General features: G+C 46.4%; 1 protein-coding gene across 1 annotated transcript in view; it reads left to right on the top strand.

Moving 5' to 3' along the window:
* Window positions 1-14,486, top strand: part of RYR3 (ryanodine receptor 3) — a 580,573-nt gene that overhangs the window by 357,538 nt on the left and 208,549 nt on the right. Inside the window, exons 33-36 of the mRNA XM_062206624.1 lie at window positions 6,714-6,800; window positions 7,190-7,416; window positions 8,981-9,788; window positions 12,094-12,294. Coding sequence (XP_062062608.1) covers window positions 6,714-6,800; window positions 7,190-7,416; window positions 8,981-9,788; window positions 12,094-12,294 — 1,323 coding nt within the window. The remainder of the gene's footprint in view (window positions 1-6,713; window positions 6,801-7,189; window positions 7,417-8,980; window positions 9,789-12,093; window positions 12,295-14,486) is intronic.

The raw sequence follows: 14,486 nt of genomic DNA, 5'->3' as shown, positions 1-14,486 counted from the left end.
TCCACAAATGGTGTCATAAATACCTGAATTGTCCTTGGCAGAAATAATATTCCCCTCCCTTGTATGGGGCAGGCATTGTGATGCAGCTGGTTAAGCCTTCACTTGGGTTACCTTCATCCCATACTGGAGATTTCAGATCCTGGCTGCTCTGCTAATCCAGCCTTCTGCTAATGAGTCCTGCGAGACAATGGATGATGGCCCAGGTGCTTGGGCGCTGCCACCCACATGGGGCACCCAAATGGAGTTCTGGGCTTTTGACTTCAGCCTGGCCCAGCCCTGGCTGTTGCAGGTATTTGGGGAGTGAATCAGCAAATGGAAGTTATCTCTCTGTGTTGCTCTCCCATTTAAGTAAATAAAAATCAACATTTAGAAATACTTCTCTCTTTAAGAAGCTTCTATGCTCAAAACAGAAATCTATATAACTGATTAATTTGCCAGGGAGTATTTCCTTTACCATAAGGTTATTTCCATAAAGGTGCTTTAAAAATATATTTGTATAAATGAGCTGTTTCCCTATTTCATGGACTATGAAGTTCCATAGAATTACTCAGGAAAGTCATCAGTTCTACACAGGTAGGTTTACCTGCTATTTATTCTTGATGGCCAGGTAAGCTTGGGAAAATGCCATATATTACATCTTACTTCTGAAGTTTTTATAAAGATGACTAAAATCTTTGAGAAACACTTTAGAAATACACCTGTCTAACCAATTATTTGACCAAGAAAAGGGTTTTTAAATTTAATGATGTCATATTCTGTGAACCTACAGTTCCACAGAGATTTCCAAAGGAATGCTACATTAATGAGTTAAACTTGCGTACTGTACATTCTTGACACTCAGTGAAGAACAGAGTCACATGATTGGTAGACAGAGGGCATTCCACAAGTTCAGAGAAAGTGCTCACTTCCATTGAGCAGTCAGCAAAGTGTTCATCAGGGATGAATTCTGACTTCTGAAGGAAAATAAAGGACTTTTTCTTGGTAGAGAAAGGAAAGTTTCTGGGTTAAATAAATGACACAAGAGGCATTGTGGTAATAGGAAAGCATAAGGTGCTTTTGGAGTAAGAGTGGTTGGATGGCATGGGCTATTGTGGTTAGTGGGGAGAAACTCACTTGGGGAAGTAGGGAAGTATAGACAGGAAATAGGGAGCCATTGAAGGTTTCTGAGCAGGCACTTGTCCTTAATCAGCCCCAGGTTATAGCTGATTAAAGTATATCATCCCTCTTGGCAACCAGTTTCTGGTCCATGGTTGGAGAGATGGGGTCAGGTGGTGAGCAGAGAAGCTAGCCCAAATTTGAAAGATTTATTGACCAAGAACAGGTGGAACGGACCTTCCCTGGGGACCAGGAAGAGCCTCTGGCATATAGCCAGCTGCCTTGGGTGTCTAGTACCCATAGAGCCCTGTGACTGCCTCCTGGAAAAAGGTGGAGTCATCAGTTGCACTTGGAAAACATTGTTCAGAAGCCATGGCCCAGCCATTTCCAGAAGGAGGCCTTGTGGAGTCGGACTTTGAGGCAGAAAGTAAAGTGTTCTAGCACTTTCTCGTGTTCCACCTCCTCCACTCACCAAGTCCCCTGAGAAAATGTTTTATATACATTACTGCATCCTTCAGAATCCATTAGCTTTTTCCCATTAACTTTTGAAATGAGTTTGACTAAAGGGTCCTCCCTGAGCTGCAGAAAACTCTAAAATATCTAATAACTTTAAAGTCTAGTTGGCCTTTGGAGGTCCCAAAGATTAATTAATTAAAACCAGAATAAGATGACATTCACAGCAGCTGTGAATAGCCTACCTTGGGGAAGTGTCCACAATGTTGAGGGAAGATTTCAACCAAGAGGGGGATGTTGTGGCAGCATTACCCCATCTTTCACTGTGGTTCTGGCTGACGTTGGGTTGGTAGATTGTCTCCTTTGAGCTGGGTGTTGGTGTCTATCTCCCAGGCACCTTCCAGTGTTGGGGGGAGCCTTCTTCCTGCCAACGGCCATATGGATATTTATAACATCATTCACAGGGCATACAAAATTATCAACTCAAAAATTAGCCTGCTGTAGATTTACTGAATTTCAAGTCGCACCTGCTGTTGCCTTGGCAGGGCCAGACCAAATGATTTCACAGGTTTCACATGGTCTGCGAGCCAGACATTCCCCACACCCTGCAAGTCTACTCCATGCCTCTGACTCCTACCTGCTCCACTCAGGGGTCCCAGTCCTGTGTGGCATCCTAAGAAATGTTGCTGTGAATGGGAGGGTGTCAGGGTCTTTTCAGGGGCCCTCAGGCCGTCTCTCCTCTTTCCTGGTGAGACAGTGACATGTCCAGCCGTGTGTCTGGTCTCTAGCACTGGGGTCATTATTATTCTGAAGCTGTAACCATTTTCATTTTTCAATTATCTCTAGAGGAACAGGCCAGAAATATTTATACACTGGCTCTTGGTTCAGAAAGGACCAGTAACCAAAATAATGAGAGAAGAATTCTCTCAAACAGTGTTTCTAAACTTACCCATTAAATAGTGCTATGCAATCTGAAGACCTTTCTGTGTTCCATTTAATATAATCTGCAGAAATGAGAACTAAAATATACATTCAAGAGATATTCTTTGGTGACGGCCACACCAGACACATGGCCCTGAGGACAGGCTGCCTATGAGATTCAGATTTACAAGAGGGATTAGCTTTCAATTCAGACCAATTCCTGTGACTTGACCTTCATGCATGATTAGAAATAGAATGTCTGTTATTACAAGGACAAAATAGAGCAGCCAGTGAGAAAAGGTACCTTAAATACAAAAGGAAAAAAGTCAGGGTGCCTCATACAGCTCTGAATCTGGGCTCACTGCTCATTCTGTTGGAATGGAAGCTACTCATCAGCTCCTAAGGGCAGAGGCCACCTCTCCCTCTCGTGTTCACTGCTATGTCCTGGATGCCTGGAACAGCACCTGGCACCTAATGAGTGCTTGCAAAGTATTTATTGTCAGACTAATTGACTTGGCTGGGAAACCACTTGTATTTGTTTTTTGCTACTGCCTAATAAGTTACCACAAAATTAGCAGAGGAAAGCAACACGCATTATCTCACAGCTCTGCAGGCTTGACTGGCTGCTCAGGTTCTCACAAGGCCAAAGTCAAGGTGTCTGCTGGGCTAAGTCAGGCTCTTATCTGAGGCCTCTAGGAAGAATCCATTTCTGAGCTTGTTCAAGTTGTTGGCAGAATCCAGTTCTTCAATTTCACAGATCTGTAGGTCTGAGGGCCCTGTTCCTTGCTAGCCACAGGGTACCCATATCCAGTCTCATGTCTCCCCCTCCATCTTCAAAGCCAATAAGGGCATATCCAGTTCTTGTCATACTCCTGATTTCTCTCACTTTCCCTTCTGTCCCCAGCAGGAGAAAAATGCCTCCTGTTAAAGGACTCCTGCAGTTAGACGAGACTGACAAGGTCCCCTGGTCATAAACTTGACTCATGTCTGCAAATCCCTTTGTCCCATCATGTAACATGATCACAGGAGTAGCACTGGAGTCCTGAGGGCTTGCTAGAATTCTGCCCCCCCCCCATCCCACCAATGTTGTTTGTATCCTTGTGCACACGTAATGAGTCTTCATTCTTGTGTTTTTTTTAATGTTTGAAAGGCAAAATTTTCTTTGGTCATACTGGGGGAGTACTCAGCATGGTAGAAATAAACCTATCCCAGGGCATTCTGATGCTTTCAAAGTACCTTCTTCCTACAGGGAGGATAGAGGAGAGTCCTGGAGTTTGAGCAGTTGATGAAGTTTGCAGGGACTGGTCCTGAGCTACCTCTTCAGGCCATAGCTGTAGTGACCTTGGCGTGATTTCAGTCAGCACAGGAAGCCTTCATATGAATCCATCCTCTCTTCTGAGACAATAGATTCATGGCCTTCCTGCAGGTCCAGATGTTTTCTCAGCCACCAGAGCTTTGCTTGCTGAAGGTGACGATGACATGAGGGTAGCAGTGGTTCTAGATGTCACGTGTTGGGTGAGAAGTCTGTGTGCCAGCCAGGTTATGGGCAAAGTCAGAACAGTATCAAATCAGAATTTCCTATTTATATATCTCTCAGCTGTAAACCCCCTCAGGTGTAGGGAATCTTTATTCTACCCAGAGACTTTGGCTATTTATAACATCAGTCACAGTTCATACAAAATTATCAACTTAAAAATTAGCCTGCTGTAGATTTATTGAATTTCGAGTCCCACCTGCAGTTGCTTTGGCAGGGCCAAACCAAATGATTGAGCAGACCTTATGTGCCCCATGGGCCAGACATTCGCCACCCGTGGGAATCTAGTACTAAGCAGGACTGTAACTTACACTATTAATTGTTGGATGTGCCCTACAAAGCTTATTTCAAGCATAACCGAGCAGTTCTAGCAACCCATGTCCACATTTGGGTTTCATAGGCATTTAGTTCTTTATATTACTCATGAGTACCTTAGACATCCAGTATAAGCCAAGTGTTTGTCTTTGAAATGCAAACCAGTGCTAGGCCCAAGTCTTCAGTTTGCAGTCTGATCTATTTCATCAGGAGCAAATGATAACACTGGACCATGCAATGTTTAGAGTCATCTAGAGTCATAAAAATGTATTTTTTCATGAATATTATATACAAATGCATTGGGAAAATTTGTTATTTGAAGGGCGCTTGTAGCAAATACTCTGACAAGGAAAGCTCCTATATTCTTCTACTGTCACATTAAAAATTACTACAGACTCAGTGGCTTCAGATAGCACACATTTGTATCTAGCAGTTCCTGTGGGTCTGGAGTCTGGGCACAGCTGAGCTGGGGCCTTTGCTTGGGGGCTCACCACGCTGCAGGCAAGATGTCAGCCAGGCTGCTTCCTTTCCTGGAGCTCAGGATCCTCCTGAAGCTCACCTGGTTGTTGGGAGAATTCAGTTGTTTCCATTTGTAGAACTGAGCTTGTTTTCGACCAGAGCCAGAAGACTTTCTCTGTCACTTCAGAGCCCTGGAATTCCTCGTCATGAGGCCCTCTCATTGGCCCTCTTACCCCATGGCACCTTACCTTACATCTCCAAGATCAGCTGGAGAATCTCTCTTCAGCCTGCTGAATTGGAGTGCTATAAAATGTGACCTATTCAAAGAAGCGACAGTCCCTTATGTTGGCCATATTCTATTTGCCATAAACAAGACACAGAATCTTGGGAAAGAGATTAAGCAGCAGGATGACTCTTTGGAGTTCCTTATTGTTTCCTAACTTGTGGGTGGGCGAGTTCAGAATTTCCTAATGTCTGCATTTACTTAAAGGCACAGGGCTCAAGTTGGGATGAAAGCCCCAGTGCGTGAGTAGGCTTCATGCCTTCTCCCGTGCCTTCTCCCGTGGTCTTCCAGTGATTTCCCTTGGAAACACTGTGGTTCAGGAGATCCAGTGGCTGCCTCGAGTTTGCATTAATGTGAGCCAGCAATAAGTGGAGCTCTTGATGTCATAAGTAAATAAATCTACATGTGTCGTCTAAGATGTAGCTAGAAGACAGTGATTGAATTTTCTATAAGACCTGGAGTGGTAAACAGTGAGAAATGGATAGAGGGAATTCCAGAGGAACCCAAGGATAAGAAGAGGGCTTTTTTGGAGGGAGCACAGGCTTGGGAGACAATCTATGTTATTGTAGTGGAGATCTTCACGACCTTGGCCTAGAGAATAGCAGTTCTCAACTAGGAGTGCCTTTGCCCTCCCTAAGACATCTGGCAATGTGGGGAGACTGTTGGTTGCCATGACTGTGATGGGTATGGTGTGTGCTACTGACATGTCATGGACAGAGGGCCTGGATGATGTTCTGTGTCCCACAATACAAAGGACAGCTCCCACCATGAAAAGTCACCCAGCTCAAAATGTCAGTAGTGTGGAAGTTGAGAAACCCTAGTGTGAAGTCTCCCTGGACTTGCCTGGCCAGTATTGAGTTCTTCAGAAATAATCCTGAATCACCAGCCCACCCTCTGTTACCATCTCCTCTGGGCAGCAGTGGTGAATGGTGGTGCTGCCCATGTGCTGGGTATCTCTGCTCTATAAAGAACCTATATCTCGGCTGGCACCGTGGCTCAATAGGCTAATCCTCTGCTTGTGGCACTGGCACACTGGGTTCTAGTCCCGGTTGGGGCGCCGGATTCTGTCCCGGTTTCCCCTCTTCCAGTCCAGCTCTCTGCTGTGGCCAGGGAGTGCAGTGGAGGATGGCCCAAGTGTATGGGCCCTGCACCCCATGGGAGACCAGGAGAAGCACCTGGCTCCTGGCTTCAGTTCAGCGCGGTGCGCCGGCTGCAACACACCAGCCGCGGCGGCCACTGGGGGGGGTGAACCAATGGAAAAGGAAGACCTTTCTCTCTGTCTCTCTCTCACTGTCCACTCTGCCTGTCAAAAAAAAAGAAAAAAAAAAAAACCTGTATCTCATGTTCAGTGGCCAATAGCAGGCATTGCATTTGCTGGTGAGTTTGTGGCTCCTCGCCTGTAACTGTCCTGAAAAGCAGAGAAAGCTGATGGCTGCAGATAGCTGAGAAAGTGAAGGGACGTAAGCTCGTTCAGCCCCAGGTAGACGCTGTGACTAAGGTGCAGAACATCTTAGTGATAGACCCCATGAACAGACATCAGATATCTGGGAATTTTCTGGGAAATGGAAAAAAACCAGCAAGCTAGCTGTCCTCTTTGAACTGAGACTGATTCCGTAGCTCTGGGGAAACCTCTCAGCTTGTTTTTGTTTCCAGGTGGAGCCTAATACCAAGGTGTTTCCAGCCGTCTTCCTGCAACCCACAAGCACATCTTTGTTTCAGTTTGAACTTGGCAAGCTGAAGGTATTTGTCCCCTCCTGTAATAGCCATGATGAGAGAAGGCAGCATTACTGTTTGGGGGAAATCTCAGGCCTCAGGAGACAAGAGGAGGCCATCACTTCTCATGTACCCCTGGGTCCCTACACTTGCCTGGGAAATTCAGAGGATGGGACATGCAGACTCGGCTTCCCCTTCTGAAACCTCTTTTGGGTGCTTAAAGAATGAATGCTCTTACAGTCCATTATGTGGGTCCTAATTAATACTGGTAATGACTGCAGAGATCCCCTGGACACAATTCTCTCTAACCCATACTAACTGTATTGGTTACCGTGGGCCAGGTGCATTATCCAGCAACTGAGAATCTCCATATTGCCAGTGTGCTTTCCTCTCTCATGCCTTTCCACCTTACCTAGAATGCAATGCCCTTGTCTGCGGCCATATTTAAGAGTGAAGAGAAGAACCCGGTCCCTCAGTGCCCACCTCGGCTGGATGTCCAGACCATCCAGCCAGTGCTCTGGAGCCGCATGCCCAACAGTTTCCTGAAGGTGGAGACGGAGCGGGTGAGCGAGCGCCATGGTTGGGTGGTGCAGTGCCTGGAGCCCCTGCAGATGATGGCCCTCCACATCCCAGAGGAGAACAGGTAATGGGCAGGCCCGCAGGTGAAGTGCCGTGGGGAGGCAGGCGAGGCAGGACCAGGGAAGCCCCGAAGAGAACTGAAAGCATGTTCATTGTATCTTGCTCAGTCGGAAGGTTGATGCTGATTTCCCCAGTGCCTCAGTTTCTCTCCTTGCTCTTCTCCACTTTCATTGTTCACGCAGAAACATCTGGAGATGCACTGTGATGTGCCTGCCACTGGGCCTTAATTGTAGCTCCTAACATCTGCGATCTGGGAACATTTCCATACTTGGAATTAAAAACCAAGTGACCCTTAAGTATACATTACTTCTGACAAGAAGGGGGAGAATAGGGCCCCGATCTCACTTTATTAAGAGATATTCTTGGGTTATGTCCTGTGTTCCATCCCAGCACTGTTGCTTTCTGGTTGTGTGATCTTGAGTAAGTGACTCTTGTACTCTGGGCCTCAGTCTTCTCTTCCATTTTCCGAGAGGAATGCCCATCCAAAGAGTTGCTGGGAGGGAAAAAATGCCACTGTTTAGATGACATCCAGTACAGCTTCTCTACATAGTAAGAATTAGATAACATGTATGGTTGGGGGTATTATTGTCCCTTGATCTTTTTGATTAGACAATACTTTGTGGATAGATGATGGAGGTGTCTGACACCTGCTTGGCTCCAGTTCATGTGTCCCATTGGAACCTGAGCCAGCAGCAGGCTAGCTTAGTGCATGGAAGGAGCGGAGAAGACAGAAACCTAAGCAAGCCAATTCCAAAGTGTCCTCAGAGCCATGGTAAGGAGCAAGACATAATGAAAAATCTAAGCAGAGACCAGAGCCCAAGCTCAGGGCCCCCTCCAGTAAGGGAACAGCACCTTTAGAAGTGAACAGACCTCTAAAGCCAGGAAGGAAAACATGGATTGGATGTTGCTGGTTGACCTCAGATAGGAAAGAGTACAAGTATGTTTGCTTTGGTTTCCAGGTGGGAGCCTTCAGGGTCAGGAACATCACGTGGATACTGGTCAATTGAAGTTATAAGTGGGGTCTTCAAAATGTTTGTGGAAAATGCATATTATTAAAAACTATGCATAGATTTCAAGATATTTTACACCAAATAAACTTTTACTTCCAATTGCCACAAACCTCCGAAGTACCCTCACACAGATGATGCAGATGGTAGATTGGCAGAACTTCAGCTTCCTCTTCTGAGGGTTTTATGGAAAGGTGTGGAGGATCTACTTCAACCTACCAGTGAGAGGGCAGGGTCACCTAGTCAAACACCTAATGTTTTCTATTTGGTGGCTTTGGTGTTTCCCCTAGTAATGGGATCTTTCATATTGTGAGGTGGTGTCTTTCTAAGTCTTGCAGGCTTTTGAGAGCCTGTAGTTAGATATCATGGATTATCAGGCTGGATGGGACCAGAGCTGAGAAAGGAGTGATTACCAGTAAGAGAAAGTATGGCAGAGACTCCTCTGTCTTCTACCAGTTCTGCCTTCTTTAGGGCTGGGTAGAACCCCTGGGGACTCAGTGTGGCTGTGTGAATTCTGTGCCTTCTCCCCCTGGTGTGGTTGACTGCTTGTGCCACCCTCAGGTGTGTGGACATTCTGGAGCTCTGTGAGCAGGAGGACCTGATGCAGTTCCATTATCACACACTGAGACTGTACAGCGCCGTGTGTGCCCTGGGGAACAGCCGAGTAGCCTACGCCCTGTGCAGTCACGTGGACCTCTCCCAGCTCTTCCATGCCATTGACAACAAGTACCTCCCCGGCCTCCTGCGGTCTGGTTTCTACGACCTGCTCATCAGCATCCACCTGGCCAATGCGAAGGAAAGGAAGCTGATGATGAAGAACGAATATATCATCCCCATTACCAGCACCACCAGGAACATTCGCCTGTACCCCGATGAGTCCAAGAGGCATGGACTGCCTGGGGTGGGCCCAAGGACGTGCCTCAAGCCTGGCTTCAAGTTCTCTACCCCTTGCTTTGTCGTGACCAATGAGGAGCGCCAGAAGCAAAGCCCTGAGATTCCCTTGGAGATTCTCAAGATGAAGGCCCTGAGCATGCTGACGGAGGCAGTGCAGTGCAGTGGGGCCCACATCCGAGACCCCGTTGGGGGTTCTGTAGAGTTCCAGTTTGTGCCTGTGCTGAAACTCGTTGGAACCCTGCTGGTCATGGGTGTGTTTTGCGATGATGACGTTCGGCAGATCCTCCTCCTCATCGATCCCTCTGTGTTTGGCGAGCACAGTGCGGACATGGAGGAGGGAGCAGAAAAGGAAGAAGTGAGCCAGGTAGAGGAGAAGGCAGTGGAGGCTGGGGAAAAGACCAGCAAAGAGGCCAGGAAGGAGGCTCCAGTCAGAGGCCTGCTGCAGACCCGATTGCCTGAGTCCGTCAAGCTGCAGGTAACTCCAGGCAGCAAAGCTCATGCCAGGGGGAAGGGACTGGGAGAGGAAGAGCGCAGCCTGGCTGTGACTGGTGCTGAAAGGGTAGCAGAGGTGCTCAGGGAGACGGCTCCTGCATGGTGCCACTTCCTGACCTGGACCCGACTCCCTAAGACTCCCCAAGCCAGAATGAGAACACTCCCCCTCAGCAATAAAGCAAACGCCTCGGGATGATTCTTCTCCTACCGGTGGTGGGTTTGCCCTTCTATCTTAGCCTCTGGGCCCAAAGCATTCATTTGTGAGGCAGCTATCTAGAGAGTGGGAGGAGCTGTGGCTGTGGAATAATCTGAAGGAACAGACTTGCTCGCTGTCCCTGGGTACCATGCTGACATGAACCTGCTTAGCCGTATTCAGGTAGCTGCCATTGAAGCCAAGGAAGACAGTCATACTCTTAGGGCCTTCCTCCTTGGCACCATCAGTACTGCCTTATATAGGATTTCCAGGTGTAAGTTAGCATCAGTTACTGCACTGATGATGGTGACTTCTGGACACTGAGAGAAGAGAAATGAAGATGAACGTGCTCTGTCCCATAAAGTGGGCCTGGGTCAGCCATCCTGGATTCTGATTGCTGCCCCTTAGCTACTTACTAGCTAATGAATGTGCCATATCAGTAGACTTCATTTTATATTAAAACATTAAAATCTAAACAGTATGAAATATGTTCTATCATAAAATGCACTGTAGTAAAGAAACCTACAGTAGAAGCATCCTTATTCAATGTCATAGGACTGGTAGGTGGTCAGTTAATCCAAACATTGAGCATAGAGGAGAAATATAACAAATTCTATATATTGTAAGCATTGTATTAAAACATACAAATGTGTTATTCTGATGTAGGGCAAAGACCTTTTCTTTAATCTGAGTCCCCTGACCGGCATACAGAGTCCTTTCTGTTCCATGCATGACCCCAGGAATATAGCTTCTTTGACTGCTAGTTTGGAGGGTTTTTGTTTTCATTTTGACTTAGAGGTTATTGGAAAATAACTTGAGTATGGAATGTTTCTACATTTTTATTATTTCTCCCAGTTTTTCTTAGTTGTCTCAGAACCCAACGTTAGCTCTTTCTTTTTAAACTTGCCTTTTACAAGTGTGCTCTAGTCATTCAACTCAGTTTTCCTATTTCATTGGCTTATGTGATTTTTAATTGACTGGCATAGTTCTGCTCCCCAGTCTGACAGGCACAGGCTTTGGGTCCTGATTCACCTGGCAGGGGCAGAGATGTGCACATGTGCCAGAGTGTCCTGCTGGGTGAGAGCTTCCACACACGAGCAGCGTTTGTCTTCTGTGCCCAGACACGCTGCAGAATGGCTGTGAATCACAGGAAGTGCTGAAGTGAGGTGGATTAATGGAACGCCCGTCTTAATTAAGGCAGCGGGAACTCATTGAGGGTTAAAGGAGCTGAAGTATGGGAAATGTGTAGCACCATGTCTGGTAAAAACGTTTATTATTAGGGTAAGTTGCAATAGTGATGAATAATAATAACAGTCTCAAAAAATACTGAGCCTAAAAAAACAGTGCAGAGGGGCCAGCACTGTGGCATAGCAGTAAAGCTGCCACCTGCAGTGCCTGCATCTCATATGGGCGCCAGTTCTAGTCCCAGCTGTTCCACTTCCAATCCAGCTCTGTTTATGGCCTGGGAAAGCACTGGAAGATGGCCCAACTGCTTGGACCCCTGCACCCCATGGGAGACTCAGAAGAAGCTCCTGGCTTTAGATCAGCCTAGGCTATTTGGGGAGTGGCTGGAAGACCTCTCTGTCTCTCCCTCTCTCTCTGCCTCTCTGTAACTCTGCCTTTCAAATAAATAAATAAATATTTTTTAAAAAGAAAAAGAGTGCAGAACAACAAAGACAATGAATGATGATGAAGGGAGTAAACATGATTTCTCCATACTCCAGGGCTGGAAATTGTCAGACAAGGAGGTGGTTCCCAGTTGAGTGGTTTGGGGTTGGTTTTTACACTAGGCTTCCTTGGAAGACGTTTTCTTAGAAATGTTCTCTCTCTCCCCAGGCAGGTTCATTCTGTCTTTAGTGAGTTCATTTTCCTGTTGTTTCACAGGCTTTCATGCTGACAAACTGGTCTCTGGATTCAGTCTGACTTTTATTCGAGAAATAGCTCTATTACTTTATTACTTTGTCACACTGGAAGAGTCCGTTTAATTGCCTAAGCCTCCACATTACAGTCTGTAAAATGGAGGTACTGGCAGCTTCACCTACATACACAGAGTGTCATCATAGAGGCATACAGATGATATATACTCTCATTGCAGATGTGTGAGCTCCTCAGCTATCTCTGTGACTGTGAGCTGCAGCACCGAGTGGAAGCCATTGTGGCATTTGGTGACATTTATGTCTCCAAGCTGCAGGCCAATCAGAAGTTCCGCTACAATGAGCTCATGCAGGCCCTGAACATGTCTGCAGCCCTGACGGCCCGAAAGACCAGGGAGTTCCGGTCGCCCCCACAGGAGCAGGTGAGAGTCCCTTCCTGAGCTCCACCCAGGTCTGTGAAGGAACGAGAATGTTACAGAACAGAGCCCATGAGACACGGTGTCTGGAGCACCTCAGTATCTATGGGGATGGTAAGATCCACCACACGGCAGCACCATAGGACAGCCCTGGTCCTGTGCTAATGCCAGCTGAGGAGTGTGTACCAGTTATCCTGGGTGGAGAGAGAATCCTCTCTAAAGTGCACACAGGATGGGGATTCCTCTGCCCCCCTCCACCCTCCTACCTGTCCCTCTATTATCAGTCAAAGCCCAGATCACTGTTGGAATTCAGTGGTCACCAGCAGGGGCCCCCCACTCAGAAGAATGTCTGCCAGCCCTTCCAGAAGTCACTCCCTCCATCACACACAGACAGAATCTGTGCCCCAACTCCTGAGAGCCGGCACAGGATCTTCAGATCCCAGCCTCCATGCCTGGTGGCTGTGACTCTAACCAAGCTTGCCTGGCTCTGTGAAGCCTGGAGAACAGGGCTCCGAGAGTGACTGAATCAGTCTGTACATGTGGTCGTCTGTACCCCTATGGGAAGGCTTCTTCGAGAAGTCTGAAATCTAGCGGGAAGCTTCTAACTGAGGGAGGGACGTCTTGTAGAATCCTAGTTTCCATTTATTCTCACAGCTCAGCTGCTCACTTCTGCCCTGTAGGCTGGTGGGTGACTGCTTCCTAAGTGTTGAAAGGAGAAGATAGATCTTTCAGTGAAGAAATTAGTTTTCTCTCTCTCGAATTAGATTTTTAGTTCTTATATATGTTTAATAAGCAGCCTATTCATATTGTTGGCAGCCTAATTACCACTATTTTATATTAATGGCCCCAACTACAACTTTATTCAATTATTTTTTCTTACTTATTTTATAGAACATGGATATTTTTATTGGCTTAAAAATGAACCATATATCTTATCATTTAAAAAGATTCACTTGAAAGATACTGGCCTTGCTAAAGATCAGGCAAAGATTATTATCCATTTGCTAGATGCAAATGAGAAGACCCTTTGGGCTGCTTGGAAAATATAATGTGTGCTGTGCCGGATTCATGAGTGTGCTGTTTCCCCAGTTGCCACCCAAGAATCAGCATTGAAGACTCTGCAGATGTTGTAGGCTTCTTTTAAACTGGTGAAGGGTGTGGATATTCCCCCACTTCCCTGGGCAAATGCTGGCTCTTTTATATATTTGTGAAGAATGGGAAGGCAAAATAATGGGTGACAAGAACACGGGCTCCAAACCACAGAGCTTGCACTTGGCTCACCCATCACTTGCTGTGTGGTCTTAGGCACATTCTGTCTCTCTCTACAGTTTCAAAGTATGGCTAATGCTTGTATCTTCCTCCCAATGTTCTTGTGAGGTCCACCATCTTGAGATAATTCATTTAGACTGCCTAACATGATGCCTGTCTTAGAATAAGCATGCCTTAAGGACTAGAGAAGCTACCATATGTTTTAGTGTCCAAGGTGCTGGCTTTGGCCTCACACCATGATCTGTGACCTCTCTCAGTGAACCCATGCGTAGAGTTTACAAGTGTTCTCTGCCATCTCTTTAACCAAGGCAGTACTGGGAGAGTGCACCCAGCACTGTCCTCAGTGTCTTGGCTCCTGAAATAACAGTGTTGGCTGTCGCCCTTCCTTTCCCCACTGGGCCTCCAGGCCCTCTCTTCTGCCCTCCCCAGCGCCCTATCACCTCCTCCCTTAATCTTCTAAATATTTCTCTGAGCAGTCATTTCAGAAATCTGCAACTCAAATTCTTCCCTAAAATATTGATCCAGTGCTGCTTGAGTAGACATCAGAATCACTTGAAGGGCCTAATACAGATTGCCTGATCCCTCCAGGGTTTCTAACTCAATAGGTCTAGTGGCCCAAGAATTTGCATTTTGAGCAAGTTTGCAAGGAATGCTGATGTGAGTGGTCTAGAAATAAAATGGAACACTAACTGCTGTGATTCTCACCTGTCCCTATGGACACTCACTGCTCCAGGGTATCCACTTCTAGAAACAATCTACACATAGAGTTCTCAACATAAGGAAGCATTCGTTGTCATTGAAAGCTGTGGAAGATTTAGATTGATACTGGAGGTGAGCAATTCAGAATCACTTGGAAACTGGGATACATGAGAATTGAGATTTTAAAATGATGATATTTTTATAAGCCTTTGAGGGTAAAATAGAAGTTG

The sequence above is a fragment of the Lepus europaeus genome, chromosome 11 (assembly GCF_033115175.1).
Source record: "Lepus europaeus isolate LE1 chromosome 11, mLepTim1.pri, whole genome shotgun sequence".
NCBI classification, from domain to species: Eukaryota; Metazoa; Chordata; class Mammalia; order Lagomorpha; family Leporidae; genus Lepus; species Lepus europaeus.
The sequence above is the reverse complement of the archived record's forward strand: the minus strand, read 5'-3'. Positions and strand labels throughout refer to the sequence as shown.